The following is a 20,177-nucleotide window of genomic DNA, read 5'->3' as shown; positions in this document are numbered from 1 at the left end:
TTTTTAGTAGTTTTGATAAGAATCATATAAGTTATGTGTGATTTTTATTTCTTTTATAAATTTTGATGATTGACAATTAATATGATGATTTTAAATATACTGAATGAAAATAATTATTATAAATAATATGACATTAAATATGTAATTAACTAAAAATTTCACTGATAAGATAAAAGAAAACTTTTCTCTTCTTGTACGGACGGCGACTGAAAATAGGGAAGGGAAAAACGTAAAACCCAGTACCGCCTGTATGGAGGGGGACTCATCTGGAGCCCCACCAGCGGATGCTGACGGGAACCAAGGGAGAGAAGCTGTTAGAGTGGGATCGAAACGAGGAAGAGTAAGGCTGGAAAGCAATGAAGAGGGCGCAGATTCAATGGTCTTGATCGATCAACAGGCATCGTTGCAGGATAGTAAACCAAGATCATCGTACAGGAATGTCTTATTGCAGGATGATATAGAGGCTATGCTAGATTCAGAAGATTCAGAGGACGAGGATCGTCTTTTGGAAGATTTTGAGTCTGATGAAGATGAGTTTAGATCTGACATAGAAGGTCCATATATTAGTCTGACTAGAGCAGATAAAGAAAGGATCAGGAAACCATGGAGGAAAACCCTAACTATAAAATTGTTGGGAAGAGATATAAGCTATACTTACCTGTGCAACCGAGTGAAACAGTTATGGTCCTTAAAAGGAGAGTTCCAGGCAGTGGATCTAGACAATGGTTATTACTGTTTCAAATTCTCTAATAAATCTGACCATAGGCATGTTCTATCAAAAGGCCCATGGATTATTGCGGATCATTATCTTACCATTCGAAGATGGTCTCCAGGATTTCGGTCGGATGAAGCTTCCATTGATTCTGTAGCAGCATGGATCAGATTACCAGGCATGCCATTAGAATTTTATGATAAAGAAATGATGTCCAAAATTGGGAATCTACTTGGGAAAACATTGAAGATAGATCGAACCACTTCCTATGCAATAAGCGGAAAGTTTGTGAGGATGTGTGTTGAACTAGATCTAACCAAACCCTTAGTTCCCAAAATCTATATAGGAGGACGATGGCAAAGGGTAGAGTATGAAGGATTACACATGCTATGCTTCCATTGTGGGAAATTTGGGCATGGTTCAGATCTTTGTCCAGTCCGTCAAAAGGAAACAGAGGGCTTTTCGGAGGAACAAGTAACCAAATTAGCTTCAGAAAAGAAAAATCCTACAAGGGAACATGAATCTACACCCTATGGGCTGTGGATGGTGGCTAAGAAAACCTATAGACGGAACAGTGAAAATAAGACTGAGGGAGGGACCAAATCTAAACTAAGGATGTCGTCACAGATAGGGACGTCCCAAGAAGTGGCTAAACTGGGCTCAAGATTCTACATATTAGCAGAGGAGGGAAATACTCTAGATAATGAGGAATTTGTTATTGAGACCGTGCTAAGGGGGGACACGAAAAAAGTACTTAATAAGCCTAAAAAAATTGTTGCAGTTGTGCAGAAGAAGCAGAATTTGAAGGAATCTCTACAAGAAGCAGCGACTGTATCTAACAGGAATCCTACTCCTTCAGCATCAAAGGGTACACTTGTGACATCACTGGTTCCTAAGACTGTTTCATCAGAGATAGATATTAAGAGCAATGAGAGGATACAAACAAGGGAGAATAATGTTGCATTGATGGGGTCAAGTGGAATGGCTATACAGAGAAACTCTCAAGCACCGGTGGAGATAGCATTAGCTAGTCAGACTCGGATGGAAACCATTCCAATTACTGCATCTTTCCTAGTACCACAATAGAGAACTAATGTTGGAAAAATTGGAGTTGGTATAAATGGTGTTGCCAGGGAACGAGAATGCCTAAAGAAGGATGAAGGTAGTCATATCAGAACAGAGGATCTCTCCTCGTCGGTAGATATGGACTTGGAGATAGGAGAAGAGGACATTGTGCAAGTTTAATCTTGCTAATGTTACAAGCTTTCTTTTTTGCTTTGTATGTTAGGTTGGTTTGAAAGTAGATAATTTTATTTTATAAGTCAGAACATAGCGAGTTGGAATGTGAGGGGAGCTGCCTCTTGGAGATGTATTCGGAATGTCAAGAATCTAGTTAAGTTGCACAAGCTTCATGTTCTCATTATATTGGAGCCAAAGATTTCAAGTGGCAAGGCTGATAGAATTTGTCGTAGAATCGGAATGAAAAAATTTTTCAGGGTTGAAGATAATGGCTTTTCAGGGGGCATTTGGATCCTATGGGATGATAGTAGAATTGATCTTGAAATATTGGCTTTCTCATCGTAATTAATACATGCTCTAGTTAAATCACAAGAAGCTACATGGTTGTTGACAACAGTATATGGTAGTCCTATTGTGGAGGAAAGAAAACGACTATGGAGATCACTATGTATGGCAAGTGAAGCACATGGTTTACTGTGGATGATTTTGGGAGATTTCAATAAGGTTTTATCACCATATGAGAAACGAGGGAGACACAGTGTGAACTTTAGCCTTTGTAATCAAATGAGTGACTGCATGCCTTATTGCAAATTAAGAGACTTGGGAGCTTCAAGACCGAAATTTACTTAATGCAACAAAAGGGATGGGATCAATTATACTAGAGTTCGATTGGATAGAGCAATAGCAAATGAGGATTGGTGTGATTTATTTCCTTGTGCTCAAGTATTGTCTCTACCAAGAACCCATTCGGATCATCACCCTATTATGGTACAGTGTAATAACAGCTTGCAAGAGAATAAGCCAAATAAAAGATTTCATTTTGAACAATCATGGATGACTCACCCGGGGTTTAAGGATTTTATTAGAGAAAACTGGAAATCAGAAGGGACAAACATTTATGCAGCTCTATAAGACTTGTCAGTTTCTCTAGAGAAGTGGAAATATGAAGAATTTGGAAACATCCTTAAAAGAAAAAGATGGGTGCTTGCAAGACTTAAGGGAATTCAGTCTCGACTAGATAATGAGTTAAATGATTTTCTTCAGAATTTAGAAGTTTCATTAGTGGAGGAGTACAATTTAATCTTAGATCAAGAAGAAGCTATGTGGAAGCAAAAGGCTAGACTAGATTGGGTGAAACATGGGATGCAAATACTAAATTTTATCATGCCATGGTAAAAAGTAGACATAGAAGGAATAAAATTTCGACATTAAGAAAGGATGATGATACATGGTGTTATGATCCAGCTGAAATGGAAGAATTGGCTATGGAGTTCTATCGTGATCTGTACAAGGATGACGGTGAGCATTTTTCTCTCCCCAGAAATACGCAATGGAAGTTAAAAGAAGAAGAAATAATAGCTATTTCTAAACCCATCTCCTATGAAGAAGTGCAGAGAGCTGTGTTTAAAATGAATCCAAACAAGAGTCCAGGATTTGACGGCTACCCACCAGCTTTCTTTCAAAAGAATTGGACTACCTTGGGGTCAGATATTTATAAGATGGTTCAGTCTGCATATAATTCTGGTTGTTACCCAACTGAACTGAACTACACGTTGATAACCCTCATTCCTAAGGTGAAGAGCCTAGAAAAAATAACGCAGCTCCGTCCAATAAGCCTATGCACAGTCACGATGAAAGCTATTAGTAAGGTGCTAGCTGAACGCTTAAGACCGTTACTAAGTGATATCATAAGTAAGACTCAAAGCAGCTTTATCTCGGGGAAACAAGCCACTGATAATATCATAATTGCTCAAGAAGCAATACATACAATGTGATCGATGAAAAGAAAAGAGGGAGCAATTGCACTAAAAATAGATCTTGAGAAAGCCTATGACAGACTAAAATGGGACTACTTACAAGAAATTCTAGAAGAGATTGGTCTACCATCTTCATGGGTAAATCTTCTAATGTTTATTGTGAGAACGCCTACTTTTTCCATTATTTGGAATGGAAGAATCTCTGATATCTTCTCACCTACTAGAAGAATTCGACAGGGAGACCCTCTCTTACCTTATCTTTTTGTACTATGCTTGGAGAAATTATCACAACTAATCGACAACGCTGTGAACATAGGAGACTGGAAACCACTATGATTGACAAGAGGAGGTTCTGCTATTTCACATATTTGCTTTGCGGATGACTTGATGCTGTTTGGGGTTGCCTCAATCAAGCAAGTGCGAGTAATGAAAAAGACTCTTGACCATTTTTGTAAGGCATCAGCACAAAAAGTTAGTCTCTCAAAATCACGAATGCTGGTCTCTGCTAACATTAGCAGCACAAAAGCTACTTTACTGAGTAATGTGGCTGGGATGTCTTTGACTAAGGATTTTGGAAAATACCTTGGGACGCCAATATTGCATGGAAGGATCTCGAGGGATACATATTCAGAATTGGTATCTAAGATCAAGGCTCGGCTAGAGAGCTGGAATAATAAAAATCTTTCAATGGCAGGAAGAATTTCACTAATGCAAGCAGTAACTTGTACGATGGCTTCGTATTTAATGCAAACATCTTTTCTCCCTGAGTCTACTATTAAGGAAATAGATAAGTTAAATAGAAATTTCATCTGGGGACATGAAAGCAGCTCCAGGAAAATCCATGCTTTGAGCTGGGAAAAGCTCTGTGCAAGAAAAGAAGAAGGTGGATTACAGATCCGTGAGTCCAAAAATTTAACTTGGCATTATTGGCTAAATTGTGATGGTGTATATGGCAGCAGCAAGAAAGTTTTTGGGTGCAGCTCTTGAAAGAGAAATATCTGAGGACTAAAGATTTCATGTCAGTAACAGCCAAATCAACTGACTCGCATGTGTGGAAAAGTATGCTAAAAAGCAGAGTAGTTCTTGAGAAAGGATTAAGAATGAATATTACTAATGGACAAAAAGCAAAGTTCTGGACAGATAACTAGCTAAGGTGTGGACCTCTTTGCAGTTATGCTATTAATCCACTATTGGAGATGGATCTCAAATTACCTGTAGCTAGCTTTTGTGATGAAGTAGGAAACTGGGATATGCAAATATTAGAGCAAGAACTTCCCCGTAATATTATACTGATGATTTTAGCAGTAAAGTTAGATCCTACTAATGAAGAGGGAGATACTAGTTGTTAGATTCTGTCCAATGATGGAAGGTTTTCAGTTAAATCAGCTTATGATCTGCAAAGGGTTGATTCTTTCGATGCAGAAACTCACTGCAGCTACATATGGAAAGCTGTCTGCACCAGGAAGGTTAAAGTCTTTATATGGAGAATCCTCCATGAATCACTACCTACTTTGGTGTGGCTATCGCATAGAAATGTGAGTGTTTCCCTCTTTTGTTTTCGGTGTTGCAGTCAAATGGAGACCCTGCTTCATGCTTTGAGGAATTGTGGCCCTTGTAGGAATCTTTGGCTACAGATTGACCCCACATTAATAAATGGAAGTTTTTTTTCCCTTGACTTAAAAAGTTGGATAATGGACAATGTGAGAAATGTAGATATCCTTGCTGGAATACCGTGGAGCATTATTTTTATGTATTCTTTATGGTTAATCTGGTATTGGATGAACATTTTTGTTTTTGATGACTCTTTTAACTGGCCACGTGATGCTAGGCAGCAAATATGAACCAAATCTAAAGAAGCTTGGGATTTTTTAAGGAGAGAGCATGACGCAGTGAAGAAGGAAATATTAATATCTTGGGAACTTCCTAAACATTTGTATGTTAAGCTTAATGTTGATGGAAATGCTAGAGGTCAACCTGGAATGGCGGCAGCAGGGGGAGTTATCAGAGATGAAGTTGGCAATTGGCTCTTGGGGTTCAACTATAAAATTGGTATTTCTTGTTCCTTGCAGGCAAAATTATGGGCTTTATATTGGGGATTAACTTTATGGTGGGACAGAGGATTTAGAAAGGTTCAAGTGGAGTCAGATTCTCTGCTTGCTGTCTAGAAAATTTCTAACCAAAGTTTGCAACCGGAGTAGAATGCAGGTCTACTCAAGTGTATCAGGGAGCTATTTCAACGGTCTTGGGATTGTACCTTAACTCACATCCATCGTGAAGCAAATCAATATGCGGATTAGATGGCCACTCACCATGAGAATCTTCCCTTGGGATTATATATTATGGATTCTCCACCATCTAGTATTAGTGCAATTTTAGTTGCAGATAGTATGAGTATCTCTTGGTCTAGAATGATGTAGTGAGTTTTATTTTTTCCACTATAAAAAAAAAAGAAAGAATATAATATTAATAATATTAAATAATAATTTTTCTTAAATAAAATTGACTTAATATATTAAATAGCTTTTAGATATTTAAGATTTTCAACATTTTTTATTTAAAATATTTAATTAAATGGTTTCTAAATTCAATTATCAAATTCCTTTGAAATAAACAAATCATTAAAAATTTTAATTTTCAATGATTTAATGGCTCCATTGGTCCCCGGGCTTCATCCTTGGCTGACTCTTAAATGGTTTAGAAGGAGGACACCTTTTGATCACTTAGGCAAAAAGCAATATCTTTCTTTAATTAGGTTCTAATTGATTAGTAATACTTCTATTTAATTTTTATTTTTGAAAGAAAAAAAAGTAAAACAAAACTTTTGAAGGATATACACAAAGTTTGTAATTTTTTTAATTGACAAAATGTATTAAGTGGTGTGTCACGTTTTAATCCTTTGTTAATTTTATATCACTTATGATATTGTTTCTTTATCATTTTTTTTATTTTACAATAATTTTTTTAAAAATTAAATAATAAATAATAAAAGTATGACCCAAAAAATAAGATATCATATGCAAAAGAATATCGTTAAAATGGAAATCTTTGTACTCATGTCCTCATCCCAATAGTGTATTCCTCTCTCTCTCTCTCTTTTGCAAAACATATTAATAACGAATTAAAAATTGATTTATACAATTGCTATGCCAAAAATAAATGATTAAAAAATTTGAATTCACAAAACAAGAGAGAATCATTCTTTGTCATTGTCATATAACTTGAAATACCAAAAAAAAAAAGGGCAAAGAACGTCTTAACTAGAACAATTATCAGTTTTTCGTCTTGCTGTGGTTCACAACTTCTCTGCCATTCTATTTTCAACAACGCTTATTCGTACAAATTCGTTCTAGTTGAGGATGATTATACATGCAGCTAATGCTCTTATTAAATCCAAACTTATTTATTCTTTTTTTTTTTAAATTGAGAGAAGAGATATTCAAATTTTGCTTTTTAAATAAAAAAATTATACACTAATCAATGAATTAAATACTCGAATACTTTATTTATTCATTTTAATTGAAATAAAGTTAAAGGAATAAAATTCGAAGACATCACACTAGTCACCGAGTAGTTTGGTCACAAATTCATCGATATTTTTATCTGATCTTCCACCTTCATCAACTGCCTTTCTAGCCAAATTTTTCCACTTGCTTGCATTCTTCCTAGCCTCTTTGCCCTTTTCTCCTTCAGTTAATTCCTTTATGCAATGCTCCACAATCTCTCTCGTCACAAAACCATTCTCTTCATCAGGGCGAGCTCTCATTCCGATTTCCCACACATCCTCTACGTACTTGGCATTAGTGCCTTGGTCCGTCCATTGAGGCATTGCCAGCAGTGGAACTCCAAGACTCAATGCTTCAAGAACCGAATTAAAGCCGCAATGGGTAAGAAAGCAACCTATCGACTCATGAGACAGCACCTCCAACTGAGGGCACCAGCTCACCACCAAACCCTTCTCCGCCGTCTCCTCTATGAAATTTTGTGGCAGCTTGGCCTCCTCCGACTCCCTCACAACCCACATGAAGTAGCAATTGCTCCCTTTCAATCCCCAAGCTATCTCTGCCATTTGCTCAACATCTAGTTCTGCCATGCTTCCAAATGACACGTAAACAACTGAACTTTTTGGCTTCCCGCTTAACCAACTCATACAAGTGCTGGTCTTTGGCTTGAAGAGATGCATGCCATAGTGTTTGTCATTTTCGAGTCTTTTGTCCAAGTACATAGATGGAATAGTTGGTCCTATGGTCATCACATTCCAGAATTGTGACATCCAATCCACCGCCTAATAAAAATCCACAAGGACAAAACCAGCTTTTAGGATCGATCTAGTTATTACAATTAATCTATAAGTCCGTGTCTACAAAAATAAAAAACAAAGAAATACGAACTATACCTCTTTCTCCAAGTCGTAGAAAATGTTAAGAAACACCCAATCAGCTTCGTTAATGTTGGAAAACTGATGATTCACAACCACATCAAACCAAGCCGGATACGATCCATGATGGCAAACAAAAGATGGTAACTCGGAAACTTCAAGTGGAGGCAATCCAGGAAGAGAAACTTTAGGCTCCGGCAGTGGCAGCTGAAGAAGTCCCCTGCTAACATGGTAATACACGCTGTTGACAGCACAAGCTTGAGTAAAAAACGCAGCCGTCCTTATCCCAAACTGCTTTGCAACATCAAGTGCAAAATCCAAAAACGCATCATAGACAATGGCATCAATAGGATGGCCAGCATCAACTAGTTTCTTGATTAAACTTGCTAAACTCTTGGAGCCTACGGACCAGAAAGTTGGCAAGTAGACATCAGGGCTCCCAGCCTGATTATACCCGCCTTCATCAAAGCCATCGGATATGGTCTGCATATCAATAGAGCTGGTTGGGTCGGAAAACGTGGTCTTGGAGAGGAAGACGGTGGAGACTAGAGTGGCTTTGACGCCTTTGGAGACTAAGCGTTTAGCGAATTGGAGCATAGGGTTTATGTGACCTTGGGCAGGGTAAGGAAAGATTAGAACATGAGCATTTTTGGCTTTGTTTTCGTGCCCCATTTTTCTCTCGATTCAGGATCAGTTTGCTGAGGCTCAATTTCACCACTCTTGGCTGCCCCTGCTATGCAATTCTCTCCCTCAGAGATGACAATTTATAGCGAGTGCTCCTAATGCCATGTGCATGCACGTGGGAATGACGATCAAAACTAGGAATTAACAAGCAACCATTTCATAACTTTTTTTAATCGGAAAAAGAGATTTCGAATCTGGTTTTTTTAACAAGAAAAACGTAAATTTTTTAACTAGATGTACTTCTACCATTATAGTTGTAGTGTATTTATTTTGATTACAGCTACAATGACAGACGGTGGTGCTGTCTTAGCCATAATTAAGTTTATTTTGTGCTGTATAAGCCTGTTGGACTTTTTTTTTAATAAGCCTGTAGAACTTCATTAGCAGTTTTTTCTTTTTAAGCATAATAAGTTCAAAGCGTAAGTTTTCACTATTAACTAATGCAGAAGCTATGTTTCATAAGGAGAAATTAACCCGTTAATGAGTGAACTTTGTGACCTGGTTTTGCCCCATGTGTTTCTCTTCTCTCCTCCTTTTGATTTGGGCATTGACTTCTGAGTGCGTCTTTCTTTTCTTTTTTTGGCATGTGTTTCTTCCTTCTTTATCCCGCACTTCTCCCATGTGAGTGCTGCTTCAATCAAGGGCTAGAGTCGTCTTTTCCTCTATGGGCGTTCTGTTTTTGACATCGTGTATTCTTGTTTTCGGGGTGCTCCGCATGATCTCAAGAAGAAATCATGGAGATATGTAAATCTCTTAAAATCCAAGAATTAAATACTCTGAATCTTTCAAAGATGTTATGGAGATACCATCCGAAATACACTCAACACACAATAACCAATCCCATCAACAAAACTCAAACACATCAAAACGACGTCTACCACTTCAAATACCCAAAAGAGGATTTCAAAGCTCAGCCAAAGTGACCACAAAAGCTACACTTGCACCCCACAATGAATACTCCCAAAAATTGTAATAATCCAAACATGGCATAGGAGCAGCACTCGAATGACAACAAAGGAAGAAACAAAAAGGGATAAATATGAAATTTATCACTACATTATGCTTGAATGTGATTTTTAGAATTGCACTTTAATTTCATATACTTTTATTTTTGTTAAGTTTTAAACAAAAATTAATGAAAAGATGCATGTAAGGTCACGTAACCATAACCAGGGGTAGAGCCAAAGCGATAAGGGATGGTGGTGGCTGTTACCTTTCAATTTTTAATTTTTTTATTATTATATGTATAAAACTTTATATATATATATATATATATAGTATGATTACTCTTATATTTACCTTTTAACCATTACTCATGTAAAATCCTAATTCGTCATTGACCATAGCTATTTTTATGAGTTGTTATAATAAAAATTGAAAATAAAAAGTAACTTTGAAAATAAAAAATAAAAAAGAGATTTATGTTATGAATATATGTGCGAGTATCCATTATGTTATGATCCAAGAAGTTCAAACCAAGTTAAATAGCGTAACGGGACAAACACAATGAGTGTAATCTGATACTTGATTATGTATATTTAGATTTTGATGTAGATTAGATTGGGTAAAGAGTAGGACTTAATCCATCCAAATGAAATCCTTTAACCATTATCTTTATTTTGTAAATTCTATCTAGATAAGGGGTTATTAGCCTATAAATAGGCCCCTCACTTCATTTGTAAATACACATTTGAATAAGATCTTCTTATTCCTTCTGAATACTTTCTTTTGTAGTTGTTCTTTCAATTGATATTTCATAATACGTTATTAGCATGATCCTCTCATTTAGTTTTCATCATCATCTCAAAATTGAAGTTCTGTTTTCTTTAATGAATCAATATTCATCTCAAAGTCAGAGTTCCATTCATTCAGGCTTAAAGAGGGTTACGATTCTTTGACCTTTGGCTTTTGGTTTTTGTGAATTAGGTTGGTGACTTGATATACCTTCGGTGTTTACACACCTTAAAAAAAGTATAAATCTGAATTTGAATTTCAAATATTATATATTATATTTTCTCTCTTAAATTCTGAAAATATGTTTTGTTTTGCATTTCATATTTTTAACGGTTGAGCAAAATAACGAACTACTAATGAAAAATCATAAATCTCGTCCATTCTTTGAAGTGAATACGACATCATTTAATAATTACGGTCAAGGATGTGGAAGAGTACACCATAATAATGGCAATCAAACTGATTACACTAATCACTATTCTAATAATAAAGATACATTTACCCACCATAAGTGAATGGATACATTTCATAAACCTCGTTTATTCCTTGAAGTGAATGCGACATCAGTTAATAATTATGGTCATGGACGTGAAAGAAGTTGCCATAATAATTACATCGTGGTGGTTACATTACTCACTATTCTAATAATAAAGATACATTTACACACAATAAGTGGATGGATACATTTAACCCATAAAGAGTAGATGAACACTTTTAACCCACTAGGAGACAAGAGTTAATGAATTGTAAAAAGATACAATAAAAAGATAAAAGTGGATAGAATAAAAAAATATAAAAAATATATTGTCATTGATGTGGCATGAAAGGTCATTGGTCACATACTTGTTGTACGTTGAAATATTTTGTTAAACTTTATCAACCATCACTGAAAGATAAGGAAAAAAATATCGAAACAAATTTTGCTCAAGATGATAGCCATCTTGAAGGACGAATTGATCATCTGATTGGTGATGGAAATCCTAAGAATGAAATTTCTTAAATAATTTGTTTATGTGTTTTGGTATAACTCTATTAGGAAGTTGGTATGTTTTAGTATAACTCTATTAAGAAGTTGGTGTGTTTTAGTATAAGTCCATTGGGAAAATTTTTTATTTATTTTAATAATAAATTTTATATTTAATGTTCTCTGATGTTAACTTGTAAGTTTTTTTTATTATGTATCTTATTTTATTGACGAAAAATATAAATATTTATCTGGTTGAATCCAAGATCAATGATGCAAATATATGTATAATAGATAATGCTACAATACACATTATATTTAAAGACAAAAAATATTTTTTTTCACTTAACAATGGAAGAAGCCAATGTCAATACAACATTTGGTAGTACAAGATTAATTGTAGGCTTTATAAGAGCCAATAATTTATTACCCTGAAGAACAAAATTTATAATAGAAGATGTATTATTTTCAACGTCTCAAAAAATTTTATTAATTTTTAAAAATATTCATCTGAATAGATATCATATTGGGACAATGAACGAAATAGCCATTTAATATTTCTATATTACATTTATTATCTCGAGTAAAAAGTGTGTATTGGAAAAACTACCTATTTTGTTCTCTAAATTGTACTACAAAAATATTAGAATGATTGAAACTCATATTATAGTGAACTGAAAGTTTACTAATGATTTTAGTATTTGGCACAACTGGTTGAACCATCTCAAATCAATAATGATGTGAAAAATTAATGAGAATTCATGTGGTCATCCATTGAAAAATCAAAAGATTATCAATCTGATGAATTTTCATGTGTTGCTTGCTCTAAAGGTAAATTAATTATAAGGTCATCACCAATTAAAGTTAGGACTAAATCCTTTATATTTTTTAAATGTATTCAGTGTAATATATATATATATAGACTCATAAATCCACCATGTGGACCATTTAGATATTTTATGATTTTAATAGCTGCATTGACTAGATGGTCACATGTGTACTTATATCAACTTGCAATTTGGCATTTGCAAGATTACTCAGCCAAATCATTCGTTTGTGAGCACAATTTCCTGATTATGCAATCTAGACTATTTGTCTTGACAATATTGGTGAATTTACATTTCAAGTCTTTAATGAATATTGCATATTAGCTGGAATCACTATTGAATAGCTAGTTACTCATGTTCATACATAAAATGATCTAGCAGAATTAAAGCACGGCTTGTTGCATAAGGTTTTACCCAAGAACCTGATATTGATTATGAAGAGATATTCTCTTGTGGTAGATGCAATTATATTTCTATATTTAATTATTCTGGCAATACATAAGGAGATTGAAATGCATCTAATGAATGTAGCTACAGTCTATTTATATGACTAACTTGATATCGATATCTATATGAAAATCCTTAAAGGATTTAAGTTGCTTGAATAACACAATTCTCAAAAAATTTATTCGATCAAATTAAATAAGTATGTACATGGATTAAAGCAATTCAGACGCATGTGGTATAATCATCTTAGTGAATATTTATTAAAAGAAGGCTATAAAATGATTCTATATGTCCATGTGTTTTATAAAAGATTTGAAGATGAATTTGTCATAATTGTTGTTTATGTTGATTACTTGAATATTATTGGAACTCTTGAAAGGCTATCAAAAGTTGCGGGCTAAAAGAAAGTTAAAAAAAAAGAAGGAATTTGAGATGAAAGATCTTGAAATTTAGGTTTTCAAATTAAGCACTTGATGAATAAAATTTTTGTCTGTCAATCAAATTATATAGCAAAAGTGCTAAAATGATTTTATATGGATAAAGCAAATCAATTCAGTTCACCAATGGTTGTAAGGTCATTAGATGTGAAAAAAGACTTTTTCCGATCACATGAGGATGATGAAGAACTTCTTGGTCTTGAAGTACCGTATCTTAGTCCAATAATAGCACTAATGTATCTTGCTAGCAATATACGACCAGATATATCATTTGTTGTAAATTTATTAGCAAGATATAATTATCCTCCAACTCAAAGACATTCGAATAAATTTAAACATATTTTTTGATATCTCCAAGGAACAATAGACATGGACTTATATTATTCAAATGTATTGGTTATGCAGATGCAGAATATTTATCTGATCCATATAAGGCTCGATCCCAAACAGGTTACTTATTCACATGTAAAGGTACGACTATTTCATAGTGTTCTATAAAATAAATTATATTTGCTACTTCTAACCATGTAGAAATCTTGGCAATTCATGAGGCAAGTTGTCAATGTATGTGGTTAAGATATGTAACTCAACATATTTGAGGAACATGTGACTTGTCAACCAAAAAGAAAATTTCAACAATGTTATATGAGGATAATACCAATTGCATAGCCCAATTAAAGGAAAGATACGTTAAAGGTAATAAAATAAAACGTATTTCACCAATATTTTTCTTTACTCATAATCTCCAAGAAAATGGTGACATTAATGTTCAACAAATTTATTCAAGTGACAATCTAGCAGATTTATTCACCAAAGCCTTTTTTATTATAACATTGAAAAAGTTGACACAAAAGATTAGAATTCACCATTTTAAAGATATTGAATAATGTTGTCATCAAGGGGAGTAAAATACGTACTGTACTATTTTCCTTCATCAAGATTTTTCTTATTGGGTTTTTCTTGATAATGTAACACCCCTAATTTTGATATACCTATATGTGATGTTAGCCAAGTGATTTAATGAATAAATTTGAAGTTTGATTTTAAATTTGGGTGAATCTTAAAGTTTAATGCTTAGATTGGAGATTTGATCCCATAGTTGAGTATATGTTTGAAGGATTTTGATTTGTATGAATGAATTGAGGTGTGTTGATTGATGGAAATCAATTAGGTGCCCAAATAAATGAGATTGAAGGCCTTAGGAATGAGTTTAGGGACTTAACAAAGTGGAAATGCGAAATCTAGGCTTGATCTATTGATAGATGTCTATCGATATATCCTTTTAACTATTGATAAATGACCATCCAAGAGCCCTACAAAGTAAAGAGAGCCAAAAACTATCAATATATCAACAGAATCTATCGATAGATGGTCACACGAAATGAGAAGTAAATAAGCCGAGAAACATTTATTGATAGATCCGCGAAATATATCGATAGATAGCTAAACGGGAAAAATATGAAAAGGGTTAGTGCACCATTCATCGATAAATTCGAGGAATCTATCGATAGATGGAAGGTCAATGCATAAATCAGTTTGGAAATGTAAAAATAAAAAGGGGTTTCAGGCTATTTGGCTCATTCAAAATAAAAGAAAAACACTTTTCTCCTAAACTCTCAGAAACCTTAACTCTCAGGAGGATTTTGGAGCCTATTTGGAGTAGATTGGAGCTTGAGAAATGCCTCTAGAGGTAAGATTAAACATTTTTATTTATTGATTTTCAATTTAATCGGTTAATAAACTAGAAATCTAATTTTTTCAGCTTTGGTGAATCCCCCTCGATTTTTGCTGAAATTTAGAGCTTAAATTTGTGCAATCGAACTTCTAAGGTATGGGTTTAGCTCATTGTTAAAGGATTTGAGCTTAAATGTTGGATTGTTAAGAATTTAGTTATTTTAGAAAAGTTGGAGAATTTTCAAAAGCTAGGAAATAAATAATATTTTGATGTGTTGATGTGTTTAAAGGGGAATCAAAGTTAACTAACTAGTTGGTAAGCTAAAGGATGTTTGAAGGCTAAAATTAGAGTTAGGCGGTGGAACATGCCTTCGACTGTCACTGTGAGTGGGCTTGTTTAATATGCATGTAATGAATGATGCACGACAGATACATTGCAATGATACGATATTTTGTATGTAGGCTTAGATGAACATGCCTAAGCTCGAGAAAAATGCTATATATATAATTGTGAATTGTGTGTGCCTTGAGACGAGCCACTCAGTGGCTTATGTTTAATTGTGCCTACACTAGGAAGTCTATTGAACATTATGTATGTCATAGAGATTGAGGGCATCTAAATGAGATTGAGCTAGGGATGTCTAGAGCTCATAAGACAAATCTTGGATATGAAATGTGGTATTGATGAGACCTAAGGCACGATAGCCTCCTTGTGGAATTTCGTTTTGACTGATGTTGATAATCTTGGATGTGGATTTGATTTAAGGTTGAGTGGGTACCTACTCCTATGAATATGTGTGTGCCTATAAGGATGGTGGTAAGCTAGGACAGTGGTGTTAGTTCAACCTGTGATTCCCACCTACAGTGTTTTGTTGTCTCCCATTTGAAATTGCTTCATGTGATGCAATTCGTTGGGAGATTACTTCGAACAATGACTCTGATTCTCAACCCATTGCTTCGACACACATGTGATTTGACTCTCAACCAACAGTTTTACCTTGAGCGTGATTTGACTCACCGATTGGCCACTATGCTTGATTTGATGTTGTCTAAGGGAAAACCAATCTATGATCGTGATTTGAACTATGGGTGATGTGATATAGCCTTAAATGGGCTGAGTAAATTGGAGTTAAGTTTGATATAATACTCCGACGAATAAAGTGCGCCTATGGAGAATGATTTGATATGGCTCAAGGTTAAGTCTGCTAATATATTATTTGTGGAGACTAATTAGGGATGATGATATGCCCCTAACTTTAGAAATGTCTGTTGGACTAATTAGTTACACTGATAGTACGATATTAGATGTATGTTTATATATATGTTTTTAATTATTTGCATCCCTCACTAAGTATTAGATGACTCACTCTTTTTTTTACCATATGCAGATAAATAGGCCACTAGACAATGCGTGGCAAGGGTCATTCATAGCTAGACTAGTTTTGGCATTCTATAGGTCTTCACCCCATTTGGTCACTCTGCTAAGTTTGTCACGAGTTTCCGTTTTGTATTTGGTTTAATTTTGTATGTAGGCACGATGTGCCATTTAAATTTGTGTAAGAGTTGTCAAACGAACCCATTTGTTGGCCAATGTGTGGCCTTATGAATATTGTATTAAGCATGGTGTATGAACAATGTACTAGGCATGACTTTATGTATTTAAATTTAAATTATATTATGAAAATATTTTATGTGTGAGTCCCTTAGCTATATGGTATGTGATAGAATTTCTTAGGCTTGCTCGGGTCTCATAGGCCTTGCTCGTTGAACTCATTTTCCAATCACGGACCCTTGAATTTGAGTCATGACAAATAAGGTTTTTAATGAGGCAATATTCCAAAAGCGTATTCTTGAAAAGAATTATGTACTCTTTTTCTTTCATTTGGATTTTTTGTCCATGAGGTTTTTTTTAGTAAGGTTTTAACGAGCCACATTCTTAATACAATGGACATTCAAGGGAGAGTGTTATGAATATGTGTGTGAATGTCGATTATGTTATGATACAAGAAGTTTAAACCAAATCAAATAGTGTAACGAGACAGACACAGGTAGTATAATATGATATTTGATTATGTATATCTAGATTTGGATGTAGATTAGATCGGGTAAAGATTAGAATTAAATCCATCCAAATCAAATCTCTTAAGCATTATCTTTATCTTGTAAGTTTTATGTAGATAAGGGATTAGTAGCTTATAAATAAGCCCCTCATTTCATTTGTAAATACACTTTTGAATACGATCTTCTTACTCTATTTAAATACTTTCTTTTATAGTTATTCTTTCAGTTTATATTTAATAACAATTTATGTGTTAATATATGCCACAATAATATTTTGTCCAATATGAAATTCCTCATCATACTTTTTGCTTTCATAAAATTTAAATGGAATACTGTTTCTTAGTTAATTATTGTCCGAATAAATCAATTAAAATAAAAATATAATGACAAATTCAATATAATAAAATATATTGAACCATTATTTAGTGACAAATTTGATATTTATTCCAAAAAAATTAAGAAAGAATATTAATAAATGTTACCATAATGAAACAAGAAATAGAAAAAAAAAAGAGAGTGTCTACCCAATAATTAAAAAAATATAAATAAATATATGTTAATCAATAATAATTTTAAGAATAATTGACATTGTTTTTGATAAATAAAATAATAAAAGTAAGTCCTAGCATGCATATAAAAAATAAGTTAAGCCTTTTGTTTTTTGCTCAGCCATAAAAAATTGATATTAATATTCCCTAAAAGCTATACAGTGAGTTCAAGTTAATAGCTAAGAAAATCAGCTGCAACATCAAAAATACATTGCAACCAGAATGGAACACAAAATGCAGAATAATCAACATATAACGACATGAAGTGAAAGGCAACACATTAAAAACAACCCGAGAGTGAAGCTACGTGGAGCCTGCAGAAGGGCAGTTCATATCCCGCATAAAGTGTTACCACTAAGCAGAAAAAAAGGTTGATTTGTTGACTCCATGCTTCTGAGAGTATGTTGAAAGTGACTATGATGGAAAGCTTTAATGTAGCAATATCATTAAAAATATACCATTTGTTCCATGGTCTTTGTTCAGTTTTCTCAATCCAAGTGAGTGCGATCTTGGAGTTAGATTCAATAATCAAAGGTGTTCTTACAAAGGGTGAAGTCGAGAAAAACGCAAGGCAGAAGAATGGCCATGAGTTCTGAATGATTTGAGTCTTGAATATCAAGAGGACCAAAGAATATTCCCACCACGAAACCTTCCAAGTAACGAAAGACACCAGACCCGGTTTACCCTTTGTTGAGCCATCTACATCAAATTTAAACTCAGCAGCTGGAGGGGGAACCAAAAGACTCCGAGCCTATGATGTAGAAGGGTTTGTTTCAATTGAGGGATCCATGGCTTATGCCACCAACAGTAGTCATCAATAGCATAAACCCCTTCACATGCATTAATCCAAAACAAGGAGTGGATTTTGATCAGGAAAAAGATCTCAGTCCACCATTCCACACTATTTTGTTGAATATGGTGTCATTTCGCACCAACCATAAAAACCAAAAAGAAGCTCCATAAACAATCATCCATCGTTTGTGAGTTGTACCAGTAAATGGACAGCTCAACCATGCTTGAATGAAGGATGCAACAGAGTTGGTAAAACACCACATAAAACCCCACCAATGAAGAACAAGGGACCACACATACCAACTAAAATAACATGTGAGAAGAATATGGGAGCTTGTCTCATCAACTAGTTCTCACCAAGGACATCGGATCTGATCGGGGGAGAAATGGACACCTCGTGAGGAAAGAAAGCTTTTAGTGGGAATGGAATCAATGATAGAGAGCCATAGAAAGCTTTGAACCTTAGGCAAGATAGAAAAATGCCAAATAGAATGAAACCAGACCTTTTGATTGCTTGAATTAGTGTCAAGCAATGAACAGAAAGTTTTGACAGAGAAAGTACCTCTAGGATCATGCCTACAGATAAGCTTATCTCCCTTACCATTGAGGAGAGAGACTGAAGAAAGATTTTGGAGAATCTCGTCATATTTTTCCTTCTCCCAAGAATAAAGGCCTCGTCTAAAATTAATGCATCGAGTACCATTGTTCCAAGCATATGCAACTTTCATTTCTTTTGATGCTACTAAGGAAAAAAGACATGGAAATTTTGAGCATAAAGGGGCATCATCAATCCAACGGTCTAACTAGAAAAAAATAGTGGCACCATCCCCCACAATCCAACTGTCACCTTGATCTCTTACAAGATTTTGAATACCTTCATTCGATGGAAGGGTGACAATAGATCTCCAAACAATCAACATTCTTGAATTGTTTGAAGTGGAAGGAATCCCAAAAGTTTGCCTACCTCTATATTTATCAAAAATCAGCCGCCTACCAAAAGCTTTTCCATCATTGCAATATCGCCACCACCACTTCGCAATTAAAGCCAAGTTCTTGTCTTTGAGGCTTGAGATCCCTAACCAACCAAATCTTTTCAATTTGCAAAGTGAGCTTCCTTTTTCTCAACTAAGCCGCCCCATAAAAAAATAATTCATATCTACAGCAAAAGAAAGAGAGAGAAAACAAAACTAGAGTGAGAAACAATTCTCTATCGATTTTGATCTTTAATCCTCTTGTTTTCTTCTCGTTTTTCTCTTATGCAAAACATTCTCTTTTTCCTCTAAAAAAGGTGCCATTCTCTTCCTCTTTTTCTTTACTGAAAAGTCCTCTTTATTCTCCCTTAAAAAGCCTTAAAAACAAAAATCTCGTCATATGTAGAATTTAAAAAATCCCATGCCGGTGCCATGGGGTGCCCTCCTGTCACAACCCGGTACTCCCCTCGAGCCCGTGACAACCGTCGCGGTGTATCGATCAACACTCATTACCCGGAATGTCAATTGGAACCCCGCAAGGCTTTAATATCAATTTCTCATTTCCCTTGTGAGTAACCGTTGCCAAATATCATGTTCTAAAAGATTTTAAGCTATTTTCAACTTAAATCAATAAAAAAATAATTTCTGTCTCACATGGGCATTTTGGTAATTTTTTCTCAAAAATTTCGAAACCAGTTAAAAATATAGTATGCGAGTATAAAACACATAATTCATAATCAAAAATAAGTTTAAACGTCTAAAACCTTCATTTAAAATGAAATTATGACTATTTGAATATAATAAAAATATTCAATAAAATATTTTATTTACTTATAAAACAATATTTATAGAGTTACCGGTAAATAATTTTTGTAGCGTAAAAGCTAAATAAATTCATACATACTGTAATACAGATAACCAAAGTATAAAATTTAATTTACAGTGACACATGAGC

At 34.4% G+C, this 20,177-nt stretch overlaps 2 protein-coding genes across 2 annotated transcripts; one reads left to right on the top strand and one right to left on the bottom strand.

The window, feature by feature from the left end:
• Positions 251–1,798, top strand: LOC18612588. The gene has a single exon (XM_018117411.1). It carries the CDS (start codon positions 251–253, stop codon positions 1,796–1,798), a length of 1,548 nt encoding a protein of 515 aa, XP_017972900.1.
• Positions 7,265–8,755, bottom strand: LOC18612587 (UDP-glycosyltransferase 74G1). Its single transcript, XM_007049464.2, has 2 exons — positions 8,102–8,755; positions 7,265–7,990 (listed from the first exon to the last, which is right to left on the bottom strand). Exons 1-2 carry the CDS (start codon positions 8,753–8,755, stop codon positions 7,265–7,267), a joined length of 1,380 nt encoding a protein of 459 aa, XP_007049526.1.

This window comes from Theobroma cacao, chromosome 1 (genome assembly GCF_000208745.1).
Source record: "Theobroma cacao cultivar B97-61/B2 chromosome 1, Criollo_cocoa_genome_V2, whole genome shotgun sequence".
Lineage (NCBI taxonomy): Eukaryota > Viridiplantae > Streptophyta > Magnoliopsida > Malvales > Malvaceae > Theobroma > Theobroma cacao.
Note: the sequence above shows the minus strand (reverse complement) of the source record. Positions and strands in the feature narration are given on the sequence as shown.